Below are 19,065 nucleotides of genomic sequence, written 5' to 3'. Positions count from 1 at the left end.
GAAACACTTCCCGACTTTCAAACTTCAACGCAAACGGAATCAACCGCCGGTAATACATGCAAAAACCAAATTTGAAATTTTCTTTGTCCTTGTGATTGGTTACTAAAATTCCCGGTAAAACTGTAGAACGGCCGTTTTTCAGTAACATTTTGAAAATATACTTATGTTGAGCCGGTTTCGTCTTGAAAATTCCCGGCCATAATTGGGTAAACATACTTACATTGAGTCCGTTTCGCCTTCGTCATTGCATTCCAGGCAGTTATTATAGGAAAATATATTTTAAAAGGTTTAGCCGGCCGTAATTTGATAAATTTATTTACGTCGAGCCCGTTTCGTGTGCAAAAGTCGCGGCCGCAACATTCAGTTAATTACATACGCTCTCGTCTTCAGCATTCCAGGCCGTGTTTTGGCAAATATATTATATGAAGTGAGTCGGCCGCAATTTGGTAATTTCACCTTAGTCAGTTTAGTCTTCAATATTACCGGCCGCCATTCGGTAAATATTTATTCGCCTTTACCATAATCGAAATGAAAAATATTCTATTTTTTTGCTTTCCCATATCTTCACATCTGATCCAGTCAAACGAACAATTAAATTTGACCCTTATTGTGACTGGACCACTGATGAACGAACTCCAATTCTTTTGTTCTGAACTTGTCTTGTGATTGGCTAAAAAACGTTGGGTGGCCCCGGTTGAGTTCGTTTCACTGTAATTGGTCTGAGGATTTTGTCACAAGTTTGCAACATTATGAAAAAAAAAAGTTGCCGCAACACTCGCCTGGCAAGCAAGGGGGCAGAAATCTGTCTCTGATTTCCGGTTTACTGTAGATCTACGGAAAGCGGACTTTGGACAAACCTATGGAGGCCCGTTCTGCGCAAAATTCCCTTAATTTGAAACTACTACAAGTACAACTAATTTTGCAGTTATTAAAATAAATTTTGACCCGGTTTATTTTATTTTCATAGTAAAACTTCTATTTTTTAAATTGCCTTGCAATCATTTTTGGTGTGTAATTTTTTTCGCGTCAGACTCGCGTTATTTTTTCCGTATTTGTTATAATTATTTTTTTGAACGAATTAGAACATAGGGGAAATCTTTTAGATAAGCTAGTACTTGTTGAGGGTCCCAAGTTGTTACATATCTGGGTAATGCAGGTTTGATTTTGTATAAACCTGCCATGAATCTGGAGAAAATAGGGTGGCTGCCCAGCTTAAAGTGCCTATAACGCTTAGCCAGTTTCTTTTTTTCTTAAAAGTAAACACTGTAAAGAAGCCATAACATGCAGAAAAATGGCATTTGAAGTTATCCTCAATTTTTTAATGCAATAGTAGGTTTCACGGTAGCCGATGCCATCTTGAAAGTAGGGCTAGAATTCTCGGAGGCACTGGCACTAAGTAGGGCAAAGCTATCTTATCATAATAAATCTGCCAACTTTGACCACGATTTTCTTTGACAGAAGTTTTCTCTTTTATTATCAATTGCAATGGAAGATGAAAAATATCGGTTTGAGGATTTTCTCAGAATAACATTAAGCTCTCTTCAAGATTATTTAGGGCTTCGAGGGTTTTCAGCCAGGTTGTAAAGCTGAACTCGTTGCTCGAGCCTTTGGTGCTTACAAGTTGAATGTGCCGATCAAATTCACACAAGAAAAAACATCCGAAGACCTAAAGAAAGAATAACAACGTCGGCTTCTAAAATTTGAGGCTCAGGACCCAAACACTATCTCAGCTGGTAAATGGGAGGAAAATGTTCAGACGTGGCCCGATTAGGATGAAGGAAAGGTTTTTTCATTCATCCTAAAAAACAAAACAGTCGAGACTGAATATATCGGCAGGTACAAAGATGAGAGAGCATATAGCTACTTGAAAGTGGATTTGTTGGATGTTTGTATTCTTATTGCTTCCCTGACCAGCGGAACAAGATTTTCATTAAAGGTGACGTGACTCCGTCCACTAAAATACGTGATCAAACCCACAAATGTTGGATTTTGTTTGATAACAACTCCATTTTGAGTACTTGGTGTACATGTGTAGCTGGGACAAGCCTGAACTGCAACCACATTCTTGCTGTTTTGTATAAAATCAATTTTGCATACAAGAAAGGATATTCAAACCCTGCATGTACTACTTTACCTGAAGGCTGGAACCGAGGAACACATAAGCAAGTAGAGCCTAGACGAATATGTGACCTATTTATTCGGAATGACAGTAAACAGAAAGAAGACAAGAAGACTAGAACACCCATTAATTCTCAAGCCAAAAGGGAGTTTGATCCAAGGCATCCTGAACAGAGACAAATAACCAATGATCAAGTATCTTTTTTGTATCAGAAAATTAAGGCTAACAATCCAAATGTCTGTGTTCTTTACTCATTAGATGCATCTGTTACTGAAGAGCTACCACCAAGTTTAAGGGATGCGGCTGGTGAATTCCTCTCTTTGAAAAACAATACCGAGAACTTCACAGATGAACCAGCAAAAGAATTTATTGAGTATATCCAATTAACTATTGCACAGAAAAACAAAATAGAAGACACAAGAGGCCAAGGGTGCAGTAACGAATGGAAGCAGTAAAGACTTTGCCGCATCACAGTATCCATTGCACATGAGGTGACGACAAAGACAAAGTCAATAATAAATAACAGAAAAAAAGTTAGACCTAAGTACACTCCCCTTGTCAATAAAATAGTACATGGAATTGATATTAGTAATGTGGACGCTATTAAGTAGGGTAAAGCACATGAGGCAGATGCTATAAAACAGTTTATAGCTGTAATGACTGAAAATGATGATCCACTATGATCCCTGTAAACCCTTTATACGAGTGTTGATGCTGGCCCACATGGCATTGGAACAGTTTTGAGTCATAGACTGGAGGATGGGTTTGAAAAACCCATTGAATATGCATCCAGTACCCTCAGTATGGTAGAAAGAAATTATACCCAAATAGAAAAAGGAAGGGTTAGGCATAGTTTTTGAGATCAAAAGCTTCAATCTTTACCTTTATGGCAGAAAATTTACCCTTTTCAATGACCATCAACCTCTGACACGTATATTTGGTCCTAAATTTGCCATTCCTCCCCTAGCACCTGTGAGGTTACAAAGATGGGCTGTGCTTTTGTCTGGGTATAATTATTACATTGTCTATAAAAGGTATGCAGACAATACAAATGCAGATTTCTTCAGCAGATTCCCTGTTCAGACCAGAGATCAAGAGGATCCTGACCCCGATGAACACTATGTGTTTGCTACAGCCATCAGTAGCTTACCTGTAACTGCTGTGGAAATTGCTGACCTTACTAAGAAAGACAAGGAACTTGGTAAAGTGTACGAGTACACCTCCTCAGTTAGCCAAATTATTGTCCTGATTCCGAGATAAAACCTTATTGGAATTGTAGGGAGGATTTTTCCTTACAAGACGACTGTTTGTTGTGGGGCAGGCGTGTGGTTATTCCTCTCAAACTACAAGGCCATCAGTTAGATGAGTTGCATGAGGGCCATCCTAGAAAGTGTCATAGGTAGGCACTTGCCAGATCATTTGTCTGATGGCCTGGTATTGACCAGGACATCGAAGACAGTCAGATTTTGTGAAAACTGTGTCAATACCCAACGCACTCCTAAATCAGTTCCTCTGCTGTTCTGGTCTTAGGCTACTGAGCCCTGGCAAAGAATCCATGTAGACTTTGCTGAAGCAAAGGGTTAACAATTTCTTATCATTGTTGATAGTCACTCAAAATGGTTGAAAGTCTTTCCCATGACCACCGCTACTGCAAGTATCGATGTCCTTAGAGCCATATTTGCTAGATACAGATTACCTCATAAAGTGGTTCGTGATAATGGTCCGCAGTTTGTGTCTGAGGAGTACCAGACATTTTTAAAAATGAACAGAATAAAACTCACCCTAGTTCCTCCCTACCACCCAGCTAGCAATGGATTGGCGGAGACATGAGCGGACATTCACAGGTATGTATAAAGCTTATGGCAATGCAAGGTCCGTGCAACATAGAGTGGCTGATATTCTATTCCGATACAGGAATACTCCACATTCCATAACAGATAAGACCCCAGCAGAGTTGTTTCTAAAAAGAAAGCCCTGGACAATTCTGTCCTTGGTCAAGCCAAGTTTAAAAAGCCGTGTAGAAAGCAGGCAAGCAGTATCAAAGAGGGTGCTCATCCAAAGTTGCGAACCTTTGATCTACATCAGCCAGTCAGGGTTAAAAATGTCAGAGGGGGAAAGGAGAAAAGGATACTGGGTATAATTGTCGCCATTAAGGACCCCAAGACTTATCTCGTTAGAGTCCCAGGTAATAACAGTACATTTGCGCATGCAAATCATTCAATACCTGATGATGCAAGCGAACAGAATGCTAGAAAGAAGAACATTCAAAGAGAAATTGTAGAGTGCAATCCCACTCCTTTGTCCCAAGAGATTTCTGTGATGCCCAAAGTAGAAACATCCAACCAATCTGACCAGTTTCCTAGTGTAGGTACAGAATTAGCTGAAGTTCCTGCTACAGTGGTACAGAATAATTCTGATCCTGACACCATTATTTTTTTGTTTTCACTTGATACTGTGACGCTTCCCAATAGCTTGTTGACAGAATTTGAGTTTGAACATCACTCAAGCTTGTTTCGTTCATATCATTGTAATCTACACTTTATGATCTCCAACCACATTGTCTACCAACTTCACATATATGTACTCTTCAACACCAGACAGTTTCCTTTATTAACAACAAAAATTTTGCATTTGCTCTTTCGTCTAAAATGGGGCAGGTATACATTTACTGCCATTGACCAATCTTGGTCTAAAATCATGAATGTTTTGTGGGATTTGTGTAGCCAAGTGGTTAGAGTGCTGGTCCTATAACCTTGTGGTCCCAGGTTCATAAATCCAAATTGCCACCCACTGGATTTACCCTGAGTTCAAGTCCCTGTCGATACTTTGCTCATGTATGTAACTAACTGGTCTGACTCTTATCAATTCGGGTTTTTAACTCTGACTTGATCTCAATCGCAGACATTCGTTAAAGCCAGATTCAAATATTCCGTGTAAACCAGATGTATCTACAATTTTAATTCCCATTTGTTTTCATTTCAGGGCCTCAATGAAAGTTACTTCGTGTAAATCTAGGTTACCCTAGTAGAATGGAGAGTACTATAATTATAGCGGAGTAGTACGTGCAGCATAGCCCTATACTAATAAGAAATATTAGTACCTCATCAAGCCAAAACCATTTGGTTCGACGAGCCACCATACATCCATATGATCAAGGTGCGACTTGAAGCATGCGCAGCCAAATGCATTGAGTACACGACTTTAGCCATTATGCAATTGGAAGGGAGAGGGAGAGGAAGACGGTAATGTGCACACGCAAATGCATGCGTAACTTAAAGTCCCATTTGTGCACGCCTGTAAACACCGTAGAAACTGATGAAGTGTGCCTACTCGAGTGCCGAACTTTGGTGCAGCGTACTACAGGCACCCGATTAGGCATTAGACGAGGGCTTCACGTGGGATAGAAGATGTGAGGCTGCGCAGGCAAAGAATTAGCAACCCGAATTTAGAACGGGATATCATACTGGTGAGTTTGTCGTTAAACAGTTATTCTTGGCGTTTTGTTATTCCTCATAAACTTCCAACACACCAGCCTCAGAGCAAAAGCATTGTCAACCGGAGAGAATTACTTTAATTCAAGTTGGTGGAAAAGGGTTTTGAGTGAAAATAGGCTGGAAAAAGATTGAAAGTGACCAAAGAAAGCAAGAAGTAGAGGATGTAGAGCGAGTCAAGAACAACACGAAAGAAGGTTGGAAAGGCCTCGAAAATAGGCAAAACATGGCGAGAGAAGAGCAAAAGATAACAAGAGGTTATGGTAATAGGGCGAATATCTAGCAAGACCAACGAGAGAGGAAAATGCTAAGAGTTCCAGAGAACAGGCTAAAAGAAGGTCAACAAGAAAGAGACAGCAACCTACAAAGGATCCAAGGACGGAGCCACTTGAGCCTTATCTGGTTTTCTCTCACGCTAGGGCGCAAAAAAAATTGAAAAAAATTTTATCCATGGTTGTTTCCTGCTAGCTTCAGTTTATAACTCAGTTCAGTTTGGACAATGGAAAAAACAAGATACCACTTTGTGGTAAAAATTTTGGCATTCGTCGTTTTAACCTTCGTGTTGGTTCATTGCTCAAATAATATTTCAGAAAGTTTGTACTCTCCAAATAACTTCTTGTCCTATCGTATGGAAAGTTTAATACAGTCGTGGTGTTAAGAGAAGAGAGACCATATTAAGGATTCTATCTTGGCTGGAAAGTTCTCAAAAATAGAGGATCGACGGCGTAAGTAGGTTTTTAGCATTTGTCACCCTCCATAGGACTTTAAAGCTAAAGGTGATAGCACGCTTACAACACGCTGACACAACACGCTTACTGTGTCCTACAACGCGGATTTTTTAACGCGCTAAATCTTTTGTTTCTCTTAGTGTGCGATCGGTAGCACGCTTATATAGCTGTGCGATCGATAGCACGCTTAGTGTGGGATTGATGGCGCGCCTCGTACAAAACTTCTCGGCGAGACACCAGCCATAAAAAATATGCTAATCAATGAGAATCAAACATGATAAGTCATGGCGATGATTCAGCTGACACGAGCAAGACAAACAAACGAAAATTGAGCAAGAACAGAGCGACACATCTGTGCCGCCGAGCGCGTCTGATCGGGCCATATTCCAGCCCTCCCGTTCGAAAATTTATGGCCAGACACGAACGAGATTCAAGTCAGACAACAGCCCCCCTCTTAAAACCAGCAAGAATCTAGCAAGGAATGTTTTTTTTTACTATGGAATGCTCGCGAAACCAAACGCGGCTTATGTTTATTCCCAGCCCTAAGACACCCCAAACTTTCTGTGATATTTTAGCGCGGTGGAATACTTGGAAATGAAGGCTGAGAGTTTGGAAAAGCTTAATCTTAATTTAGCGAGCGAAACTACAAAGACAACAGAAAATTTGTAGAAGCGCATAGTCTGTTTATATAAATACTTGTGACTTTCGCTTGCACCAGCGTTTTCTTAGGTTTCAAATTACCATTCAAATTCATTAGAGTAAAATCTGCGCGAACACTGGAACTGAAATTTGACAAAGCTGGCGCCTGGCATGGCGTGCTTGTGTTTACTTTGACCAAACAACACTTTTAGTCATCGTGCTATTCACCCGCTCAAAAATATTTCCCAAACTTTACCACGCGAGATTTGTTTTGCGTTTGTCCGAGAAAATATATCTACAACACAATACACAAGACTTGAAATGGTCGATGTTCATGACCGAGAAAAAGATCGATAACAGCAAAGTACACTGTCGGAAACTATAAATCCGACTAAAGACTACTTCTACGAAGGAACTGCGAAAACCAATGAGTTACGTTGACTTTGAAGCTGAGTCTCATCGTCTTTTATGCTCGAAAAACAACGATCGATGGTGTATGTCAGAAGGTTGAAATGAAATAAATAAGCTTATGCTTGACAACAAGCAGAATCCACTATTATTCGTTAATAGGCTCATTCAAGAATAGTAAGTGACTATGCATCGATATTCATTTTAACCACTTCAGCCAGTGGTTTTTTAAAGTTCTTTTGACACCTAATACCATGCCAAGCTAAGCTCATACTGTATAAAACAGCTATAATGCCACATTTAACATACTGTCATTTAGTCTGGAACTTTTGTAAATCTTCAGATGGGCGCAAAATCGAACGCATCCAAGAGCGAGCCCTGCGTGCGGTCTTCAAAACAACAACAGAGACATATGAGGAACTTCTTAAGCGTGCTAAGTTACCTACGCTTCATAATAGACGCTTACAGGACATAGCAACACTAATGTATAAAGTAAAGAACGATCTAGTACCCAGCTACATATCTGAGATATTTACTCGAAAGGGTACTCGTTATAACCTTAGGAATAGTGACTTTGAAATACCACGATTTAACACTATACGCTATGGTAAACACACACTAAGGTATCAAGGACCATATATTTGGTCCAAATTAGAAAATGGTATGCGTGAACTACCAAGCCTTAGTATCTTTAAAACTAGAATCCGTAGAGTTGACCTGGTCAGCCTAGTGGAAGACAGTGGCAACTGCTGCAATCTTTGCAGCACGTGATTTTTTTTTTTTTTTTTTTTTTTTTTTTTTTAATTATCTGCATGGTACAAGTATTTTTATGTTATCTGAACACTGTTGATATTTCTAAATATTTTAAAATTTTAATGCATAGTTTATCGGCTGTATTGTTACTTATTATGATACTGTACATAGTTTTTTTTATTAATTAAGTAAAAGTAGGTGTCCCCAATTAGCTCTATGAGCTAAATACATTGACACGGTAATAAAGATTTTATTATTATTATTATTACACGGTGGACACACTAACCTAATTGTTACGTGCAATCTCGCACGCTAAGTGTGTTGTGTCGTCTCGCACGCTAAGTGTGTTGTGTCTTCTCGCACGGTAGCTTTTGTTTTCGAAGGTTAACACGCTTCTATGTTCAACTGCTCACGCTACCTTGTTCGACAGGTCACGCTTTATTTGTTTTTACTGTGTTCTATGAAACAAAAGATTTTGGTAATGAAGTGTGCTTTTGGACACACTTTAAGCGTGCTAAAACTGATTTCCTTTGTTCTAAAGTGGAAGCGTGTTGTGAGCGTGCTATCACCTTTAGCATCAAAGTCCTATGGAAGGTCACATTTACTCTTCCACTAACTACCGCAGGGTTTACTTTGTTTATTTAAAAAAATTCCGCACAGTTCAAGATGCGTGGTTTTACCATAAGAAATCATGTAATGCCCTTTCGAAATTTGAAATACACTGAGGTTGAGTTAGCGAAGTTCATGATTTCAAATAACTCTGATGCAGTAATTTGATTTTGACGATGTTGTCAAGTGAGAACCCAAGCGGCGTGTGCCCTCCAATTGCGTTGCATTGTGGTAGTGTTATTTTCAAAATGGCGGTAAAAGCAACAGAAATCGGCAGATTTTGACTGAACATTTCACAAAAGTTAAGCTGTTTCTCTTCCTTTCACTATGGGTAATGTAACTCGATATAATTATTGTGAATGTGGAGAAGTATTTTTTGTAAGCATTTGTTGCGTGTTCTATCATTCTCAAGGAGAAACGCCAGCACTGTTTTTTTAGCATGCAATTTGAGACTGGTTTTTGAGGAGGTCAAATTCGTTGAAGTCGTAGTTTGGGGCCCTTCAAAGATTTGCATGGCCACTTTGATTCTTGTTACAAAAGGTTAAATATTTTCTTCTGTGCGCGCGCGTGTGGAGCGAGACAAATTTGTTCTTAGGAGCAGTGGGGCTTCTCCTTTTATTTTCGCTTGGTAGAAAAAGTTCATGTACAGTGTATTAGCAAGTCTCTGTCTCTTTATTATGCGTTTGCATGTCAAAGGTCGAGTCCTTGTTAAATAACTTGCATCTAGGAAATAATTTCTAACTTTGATATTATTCATTCCGCCGTCGGCTGTGAGTGTAATATAACTGTTGCCATTCGTGTCGAGATTCTTTGGCAGATTGCAGTTTCGAATCTGTCTTAATCACGTCAGTTGTCTCCTACGAACAAATTCGTCATAGACGAATGACAGGAGTCGCGCAGGCCCGTCAAAATTTTTAACTTTCGAAAGAGCGGCAACAGACAGTGAATCCCCATTACTATCCAAGTATATTCACGCTACCTCATCACCACCAAAGAATTTTACTCGAATGCGTCAGGATGCAAATGACTCACTTTTTGTTTTACGATCATGATGCAGCGCAATCAGAGTGCGCACACCTCCTGGTGAGAACCTGTCAAACATCTGAGAACTAAATAAGGAACCGCAAAGGTGTGATGTGAAACAGACGCACGGGTTTCATGGATTTACTTCAACTGCGAAAAGACAGAACTGTTCTTTATCATTATTAAAATTGATTTTAGCCCTACTTTTCATGCTTTCTACTCGATGTGTTCAGACAACAGGAAATGTTCGTCTCACCAACTCATGGAGCCACTTTTTTTATTTTTTTTTAATCTAATCTATTTATTTCTCCAAACCTTAGCAGAAAAAGATAAATGCGAGAAAAAGATAATTATAAAAATTTCCAATGAAAGAAATATATCTTATTAACCAAGCACGAGGGCCGTACTGGGAGAATATCGGCCCGAGGTCTTGACAGTAAGGACCGAGCGCAGCGAGGTCCGTACAAAAAAGACCGAGGGCCAATATTCTTCCAGTACGGCCCCAAGCAAGCTTGGTTAATAAGAGATTTATTATACGACTGAAGTTCAGAGGGACACAAGAGCGGTATCATTCGGGACCATTCGGGACAGTGCCCGGTCCAATACTTAGAGAATATCGGACCGGCAACAGAGCATTTTGATTGGTTGATTTTAGTTATTTGCCCTCTGACTGCCCGAGTCGTGTAATAAAACTAAATACAAAATTACTTCAATTAAATTTAGTTACATTGTATATAGGAAGGAAAAGAGAGGGGCACGCATACACTTTCTCTTCGCACAACATCTCGAGTAAAACGTTCGCTATTAATGCTCGGATTGTGATGAACATTCTTATGATACGATCACTTTTTTCTACCGCTGGAAATTCAAGAATCAGTCTCTAAAATTGACAATCATCGTGTATTGAAACGGGGTCCTGGCATTGTACTCGCAAGCACTCTGGTTAGCATATGGTTTGCGTAAATAACTGTCGCTTACAGTTCGCGAAGCACGTTTCAGGCAGTTTTCTGCACACATTATCAGTTTATAATTCATGACTATTTACTGCCTTTGACTATTTCGTAGGTGATTGAGAACGATAAATCCGTATATGTACCCCAAGTAACATATATGAAGCACATTTTAAACTTTCCATGCGTATGATTTTAGGAAACTAGTGTAGACGAGGTTGCCGAGAGCGAAGGCGATAGTCAAGATGTCGTTACTGCTGAGGAAATTCTACCCTTGTTAAATGGCATTACCTTAGAAGAATATGCCAATCAGGATGATGCTTTGTTGACAAGTTGTGATGGAGTAACTGATCCAAATTGGGAAACGCGTTTGATCGAACAAGCCAAGAATGGGTTTGAATCAGATGCTGATGAAGATGAAGAACAAGAAAGCGAAACTTCAGAAGAAGACCAATCTCCTGAGATCACGGTCAAGGAAGCAGCTAGAATGGTTCGTGAACTGAAACAATTCGGCTTCAAAAATAACTTGAAGCCTGAAGTTGTAGACGCTTTGTTAAACATTAAAAGCGCGATAGAGCAAGTAAAATTTGACAAGCATGCAAAACAGTCCAAAGTTACAAATTTTTTTCTGCCATTACGATAGATCACGCGTTGTATGATTATAATCCTAGTGGTTGCAATAAAAAGCATTAATCAAAAATGATTGATTTGTTGTGTTTTGTATGACTAAGTTATCTGTACCTGTATATTCAAATTTAAATATAAATGTATCGTGGATGCCGGAAAAAAATTTCAAGTTGATGACGTCACTCACAAACCTGCTTAAACGACCACCTGTCATTAACGACCACTTTTGCGTGACGTTTGGGGTGGTCGCAAAACTCAAGTTTCACTGTAATATTATTACTTGTTGTCTTCATTGTTATCAATATTATCATATACCAAGCTTTCAGATCTGTGTTAAGACCCACTACTGACAGTAACAATTCTGTATTAACTACAGCAACTTTCAAAAACATATTTCGCATCAAAAAACATGCTTTTAACCAAGTAGAGGGCAAAGGCATCATAGGAAACTATCATAGAAAGTGTTATGAAGACTTACCTTCAGAGGAGCTGTCAGTTGGTGGTGGAGATGTTACTGGTACATTTGTTGAACATGTTTTCCGTTTTATACCAGACACACTGAACTCTCCCAGTTTGTTACCTTGCTTAACTGTAGCATTTATAAGTGTTGTGATCACATTTTTTTCCTTTGCAGTGGAGTTGAATTTCAGTGCAAGGTCAACAGTTTTAATTTCACACCTTGGGAGAGACAACAACCAAGGGTTAGAATGACATGAACAGGAAAACAGAAAACAAGAGGAAATAAAAAAAATTTAAATTCAAAATATAGAAATGTGAGGAACTGGTAATCATCTTAATAATTTACATACCCCACACTTATTGACTGCATTCCTTCATAACCATGTTTATCAGCAAAAACATTTTTAAGCTGCAAGTAAAAATTTCAATCATTTGTCAAAAAATCTCAGCATAAATGTACCACACCTGTGTACCTGTATTGTAGACATACATAAGAACAAACAACAAAGACACACAATAATTATTATATACTAATTAATTAAAATGAACATGGCTGTTTTGCTGAGAATCAGCTCAGAATCAACTGAGTCTATGAGCAACTTAGTGAGTCCATCTCTTCAAAGATGCCTCTTCAATGGATGAATGTTAATTCTTCTTCTTGTTACCTTCTTCATATTTTTTGGCAAAAGAGCACCAAACCAATTATTTCCCTAAATACAGAGCAAGAGCAAAAAACGAATAATCATGGAGGTTGTGAAGAGCATTTTAAGCTCAAGATTTTAAAGAACTCTGACAGACTGAGTGCAACCTAGAAATTTTAGAAACACTGTATATTTAACATTAACACACATTCTCTCTAATAGCTGAATTTCCTTTTCATCATTACACAACCAGCACATCACTCTCTGACCCTGGAGTAATCAAAAATCAGAACAATTATAATACAAAACTTAACAGATCAAGTGAAGTTCAACACAGGCACAAACTTTTAGACATCCAGTAGATATTTTATGAATACTGTAGCTTTGTAGGCAATAATCTTAGATGCACATTATTTACCTCTTTTTTAAATGCCTCTTCTACTGACGATTTGTTTAGTCCATCTTTACAAGGTTCACTTTTGAGGGTAATTGTTGTGTTAATCACATCTCCTCCAATGTCTGAAAAGTACGAGAAAAATCATTACTAAAAGATTTACCAAAAATTTTTATTGATACCAGTATTCCTTTAGCAAAACAGGATTTCTGGAAAACTTTAGGCCATTTCTGAGGTTATTTCACCTTATTAATTTTTACCAGACAATTCTGGAGTCTGTTGCTTTCTGTATACCACTTGTTGTAAGAAGAACTAGTATTTTTACCATAGCTTACGTGATCCTGGGCACTAGTTAACTCCTAATCATTATTTCCATTGGTGGAATGTAGTAATTGTTTACCAGACGACAATTCATGATATTGTTAATCAAATACACATACTCCATTAATTGGCCTTTTCTCTTCAGCATTAACAAGAGTGACAGTCAGAAAAAAGTTTCAAAAAATTTCTTTAATTCAAGTGAAATAATTTGGGGTAACACAGTCACTCCCATTAGACTGACCTTCTACTTACAGACTACTAGTAGATCATCAGGTTAATATCGAGAGGTAACTAGATGTCATTCCCCTTCTCTAGCTTTTGAAAGCATTGTGAAACTGATGTAAAAAAAGCTTCTCAGCATACAATGAATAGAAGATGAAAGAAAACAACATTCTACAGTGTAATCCCCCAAAATAAAAATCCAACACAATTATAGTCTTTGTACCCTCTCAGAAACCCTGGAGTTATAGCTGTTTGCCCTACTTATGATACTCACACCCATAAAGCACCTGAAGTTAAAATTACTGCACTGCTTTCATTGTATTTTTACATGTGATAGAATCATCAATATTTTACTCAGATGCAATTATTCAACAACAGATAAATATCAACCAAGAAAAAGTGGAAGTATGATTTGGGCTTCTGCAACCTGACAGGCTAACTCCCAGTTCAACTCTAAGAACCTAACCAAAAATGTCACATTGGTAAATGTATCAAGCTACAGTATATACGATTGTATAACGATTGTATAATGCATGACTGTAATGTAACTTACAAATATTGGCAGTTTTTGAATCATTTTCATGCATATTGACCACTTCACAGGTATAGTTGACATCATTACAGACATTTAAGAGATCAAGTGTACTCTTGTCACAAACTTGTCCTGAGCCACATGGAGTCCAAGCATATGTAGGCGGAGGTTTCCCTTCTGCTGTACAATTAAGAGTTACACTCTGGTTTAAACCAATGATATACTCAGCTTTAAATTTACTGGGAAGAATCTTGGCTGGATCTGAAATCAAATTGAAAAATAACAAATCAGATTAACAAACTGCATCTACAAAAAGATGCATCTGAGGGAATTGCCTTCAAAAGCTATGGGGTCCAACCACTCCAGTACAATACAAACAAAATAATATTCTTGATCTAGTCTGATGTTATGTAGTTGGGCTGATTTACAGGGGCTTGGAAATAGTGCTCTATGGTGTGGTTCCAATTATATGTAAACTGCTATTATCTAGATGTTAACTGGATGATCTTCTGGCTATTCATAGAGTGATGCATGTTAAATATATTATTGCTGATTAAATTTTCATAATATTCAAGAATTAAACAAAAAACCTTTTAAGATTGACACTCAGAAAACTATTGAGATGTGATTTCAAATATTTGGGTTCAGATCTTACCATATATGTTGAACTGGATTGTTTAATGTTTTGAAATAAGCATCAACTGAACATATTTGCTAACACAGACAGTGGCTTAGTGAAACCCCTAAGCTACTGTGTTCTGGGAGGCATTTGCTGACTTCTGTCGATGTAAACCCCTCTTGAAATTAAGTTCATGTTGTGTTAGGAGACTTTAGGCTCCACTGTCTGTATTCTTCAGAGAGTACACAAGCCGTCTGAATACTTCTATTTTCTGAGCAATTAAAACATGAACATGTTTTCAGGAGGCTTTTTAATCTTAAAAGTTTCAATGGTATTTATAATTTTCAGGATGCATCACAACCAGAAGCAAGCAAATATACTAAACCATGATAATTCTATTTAGTTACACCACATAAGAATGAAATTTCTGAAAACTAAAATTCTTGACAAAGGGCCATGCAGTTCCAAGTATATCCTGCATATTTCTAGCAGCATCGTCGCCTTTCTCATTCTCCTACCAACTAGTACATGTAACTCCATTATTTTATAAAAAATTATAAAGGGATTGCTGGTTTTCACTGTGACCCTCACATCACCATCATCAAAACCATTCAACAAATAAATTCAAGAATTACAGACTGAGATAAAATAAGATGACTATTCAAACAGTCTTACAATGATTCAGGTCTGTGCAATGTATTATGCAGAAGAAATCTGAAGAAATGTTTAACTACAATTTATGAGGATTGGTACAGAGACACCATGAGGGGTAAAAATATGGCAGCTAACAAATACATTTCTTATTGAGGTTTGCTACAAAAAGCTTGTAGTTGTTTTATAAGGGTTTGTAAACATTTCCATGAATACTCCATGAGTCTCTCACAAGGACTGTTCAAATTACAAAACCTCATCAGAAAAGTCACTTTTTTTTACTTGGAGTGACGGCATTCTCAGCTCTCATTATAATATTGTGTCATGCAAAAGTGTAGAAAATTCAACCTTACTTTATCACTAGACAAAAACACCCAATTAAACTGAAAAATTGTGAAAAGATAAGTCTTCAGCTTTTCTAAAAACTATTTTATCTCAAAAGGATTGATAATTCCTTATATTTTAATTTTGAGGACATCACATAAATACCAAGAAGTAATATTTCATAAACATGGGCAAGCATTTCATCATGGTTTCCAAACACCAGAAAACTGATGAAAGCACAAGGGTAAAGGCCAGCTACTCTTATTGTTTTCAAGTGTTTGGAGACCCTGATGAAACATGAAGCCAGGCTGAGTTTATGGAATGGCATCTCAACAGGGCCTAATCTATTAACAAGAAATCAGAACGTTTTTAAAAAATGTATTTTTGGTCCCCCAAAATACATTTTTTAAAAAAATCTAACTGGGAGCCCTGCATGGATGTACCTAGCCAAACATCAATACATGTACATGTAATTGACAGCACACATTACAACATAAGAGATAAATGGAAAATGCATCTCTGTTTAACATTTCCTTAATAGTTAAATTTTTTTCAATGCATACTCACAAGTAACCTTTACGTAAACTGTTTGGCTCTCTGCTTTACCAAAACCATTATATGCTGTACAGCTGAATGTTCCTGAATCATTCCTGCTGATCTTTGTTATGGTCAACACCTTTCCTTTAGATAACACATCAGTATTTCCTTGGTCCCCTGTATCCTCTTTGGTCCAGGTGATGTTTGGTTCTGGTCTACCCACTGCTACGCAGGTTAACTGCAAGTTGTTGCCTTCAAGAACTGTTGTACTACTGTTAAATCCAGAGATCTTTGTTGGAACTGGGGCATTCAAACAATCACAAGTAAACTTCAAGGATAACTGAAAGGCATGTACATTTTTTGCTACAGTTCTAAATGTCCCTTGTGAACCTTCCACATGCAAATGAACTTCACATACATTATGATTGTGCAATTAATACAAGAAATGAGTGCTTCACTATGCACAAATGTCTGCCTTAAAAAATTTGGTGGATCTTCAAAAGGTAACTAATTTCTTGGAATCCTTTTCTCAGCCTTAACTGAGCATTAATATTTTAACCACAGTTTCCAGGAAATAGTTTTGTGAAAATTAATATTCAGACCCACTGGAGCTATTAACAAAAAACATTTTTTGAAATAATTTTTAGGGGCTTTAGGTCGGCAAAATGTCAATACAATGTAGCCAGTTATATTGTGAACATAAGTCACTGCTGAGATTTCTTTTTTGCAGCGAAACCTCTCGGTTCTTGATTTCATTGCAAAAAACATCTCCTACTTTCAGTTCTATATCATGACCTTTGCTAAACATCTGCATATAAAAGTAGAATGTGAATGGAGAAAGATAAAACAAAGGAAGAAATTCCAAGAGAAATTCCAAGAGAAATTCCAAGAGAAAAGAAAAAAAATCTCTCTGAATTGGATAAGGGCTTGTGGTTTACACTCATAAGCAATTTCCTTGCTGGCAGTGACAACCAGAAACATCAGAGGGCATTGCTGTACCAAGTTCAAGCGGCTTAAAACTTGACATCAAAATTGTTACTATGTGGAATTGACTAACCCTATGCAATTTTTCCCTTTTCTTATCGTGTCAAACTAAGCATGCATTACTATAATATTAACAATAATTTCCAAAAAATTTCAAAAAATGTTAAAATGCACACAAGTTATTTAAAAAACATTTTAGAACTGAATTATTGAGCCTTTCAAAGAGTGAATAGCCAATTATAGCATGTCAACATAAATGACTTCTGAAAGGATTTCTTCTAGCAAAACATTCTATCCTTGAATATCAATCACATAACCATCTGCTAACTTCGGTTGCTGGTGGAGATCTTTGCTCTCTCTCTGCATTTAAAACTAGAATGTGAATAGAGAAAGGTAGAAAGGAGAGAAGTCCAAGCAAAAACGAAGCCTGACTGGCACAAGAAGTAAAGACCTTAACCCAGAATGACAAATAGTCTCACCAAAAGGGATTAGCGCTGCTCACACTTTATCAGCATTCACCAAGTTTTGCAGTGGCATGCTTAAGCTGCTTTTAAGTTGAAAAAAAAGAGAGTTGAAATAGAAATTATCATTCACCTTTTTTTCCTTTAACTGCCAAAGTCTGATAACTTTCGACAAAACACATTTGATTAGGAATGGTGAAGGCTTTCCCATTCATTTATCATCATGACAGAGTGGCACAAAAGGCAAGTGACATGTCAACATTTGATTGGCAATATCAAACACCCCTGAGAAAATTAACTAATCTCTTTGCAACTTGCTGCACCTTTTTTTCAGGGCTGAAACTCCTTGTATAACACAGCAGTTTATATGTTGTTTTGCCTCAATGTTATCATGAATACATAAGATTACTGTGAGGAAATTTTCGATATCTTAATCCTCTGATGAGTTATCCATTTATTCTCCTTTATCTAGACGTGAATCCTAATTTTGAGTTTTTTCCCTTACTCCATATATTCGTTGTTTCTTCCACATGGGATTATTTCTCCTTTTGCGGACCTCATATAGTTTGTATAGGACAGGTGACAACAACAGTAAAGTGTGCCATTGAAAACTACCCTGAGATGAGATGTGGCATGCACAACATTAGTAACATTAAGTCCAATTAATTAAGTGAATTCGTTGAAAGGATTGTTGTCGGTTTATTGCGCTGAGAAACTCTAACACTTTAACTAAGCCAAATATGACACGCGGATAATAATACGTTACAGTTAAGGTGTGCCTCTCTAAAAGTCAGCAACACTTTTAATCTTACCTAGGACTTGTACTTGAATTGCTCGTTTCCAAGTATCACTATTGGCATCAAATAAACTGCAGCTAAATTCTCCATTGGCCTTATCGTCAGCAGCAGTCACTGGAGAGATGGATAGAGATATTCTTCCTAGAGTTGAGCTTACGCTGAACCGTTTCTGAAGACTGTCACTGACAGGACCAGCTGAACCATCTGAGTCAATGGTGACAATGGTGACTATGCGAACATTGCTAAATCTCACGAAGCCACCAATACCTAGACCTAAAGACAGGCTGTAGCTCCAGTTCAGTGTGGCAGAAGACCCTTCATAAACCTGTACAATGCCAGGGGGGAGCACTTCAGCTGGATTCGATGTTGTCTTAACCGGGGTAGGTTCATTCCATGTCACACTTCCGCTATCTGGAGGAGGAACGATAAATCATGCTTTCGATTTCACTGAAACAAGAATAGCTTTCCTCCAATTTGAATTAAAATATCGTTAACAATCTTTAAGGTTCAACAATCTGCTGCTGTCAATTTAAAATTAATCCTAATTTAGCATAGTAATGAACCGAGGTCTGATACGAAAGAAGAAAGTAGACACTGAAAATATCAGCACAAATGCAGGTTAACTGCGATACCTGTGAGTTGAGGCATGAGTGAAATCCATACAAAGATAAATTTAAAATGACGAATCATCTTAGAAATGTCTTTGATGCCCAAAGATGTGTCACCTAGGCCATATCGTACATCATCGCTACAAGTAACCAAAGGCTGTAACCCCG

The 19,065-nt window shown here is 37.8% G+C and overlaps 1 protein-coding gene and 1 pseudogene across 1 annotated transcript in view; one reads left to right on the top strand and one right to left on the bottom strand.

The window, feature by feature from the left end:
- LOC111338502 (fibroblast growth factor receptor 1-A) overlaps positions 1-19,065 on the bottom strand; it is a 39,774-nt gene extending 20,709 nt beyond the window's left edge. The window contains exons 1-7 of the mRNA XM_088727702.1: positions 18,922-19,065; positions 18,305-18,700; positions 16,078-16,347; positions 13,938-14,177; positions 12,866-12,966; positions 12,157-12,215; positions 11,826-12,025 (exon numbers count right to left, since the gene is read on the bottom strand). Coding sequence (XP_088583828.1) covers positions 11,826-12,025; positions 12,157-12,215; positions 12,866-12,966; positions 13,938-14,177; positions 16,078-16,347; positions 18,305-18,700; positions 18,922-18,979 — 1,324 coding nt within the window. The 5' untranslated portion in view covers positions 18,980-19,065. The remainder of the gene's footprint in view (positions 1-11,825; positions 12,026-12,156; positions 12,216-12,865; positions 12,967-13,937; positions 14,178-16,077; positions 16,348-18,304; positions 18,701-18,921) is intronic.
- On the top strand, positions 1,486-2,707 carry LOC148726755 (uncharacterized; annotated as a pseudogene).

Source organism: Stylophora pistillata, chromosome 7, assembly GCF_964205215.1.
Source record: "Stylophora pistillata chromosome 7, jaStyPist1.2, whole genome shotgun sequence".
In the NCBI taxonomy this organism is placed as follows: Eukaryota; Metazoa; Cnidaria; class Anthozoa; order Scleractinia; family Pocilloporidae; genus Stylophora; species Stylophora pistillata.
Note: the sequence above shows the minus strand (reverse complement) of the source record. Positions and strands in the feature narration are given on the sequence as shown.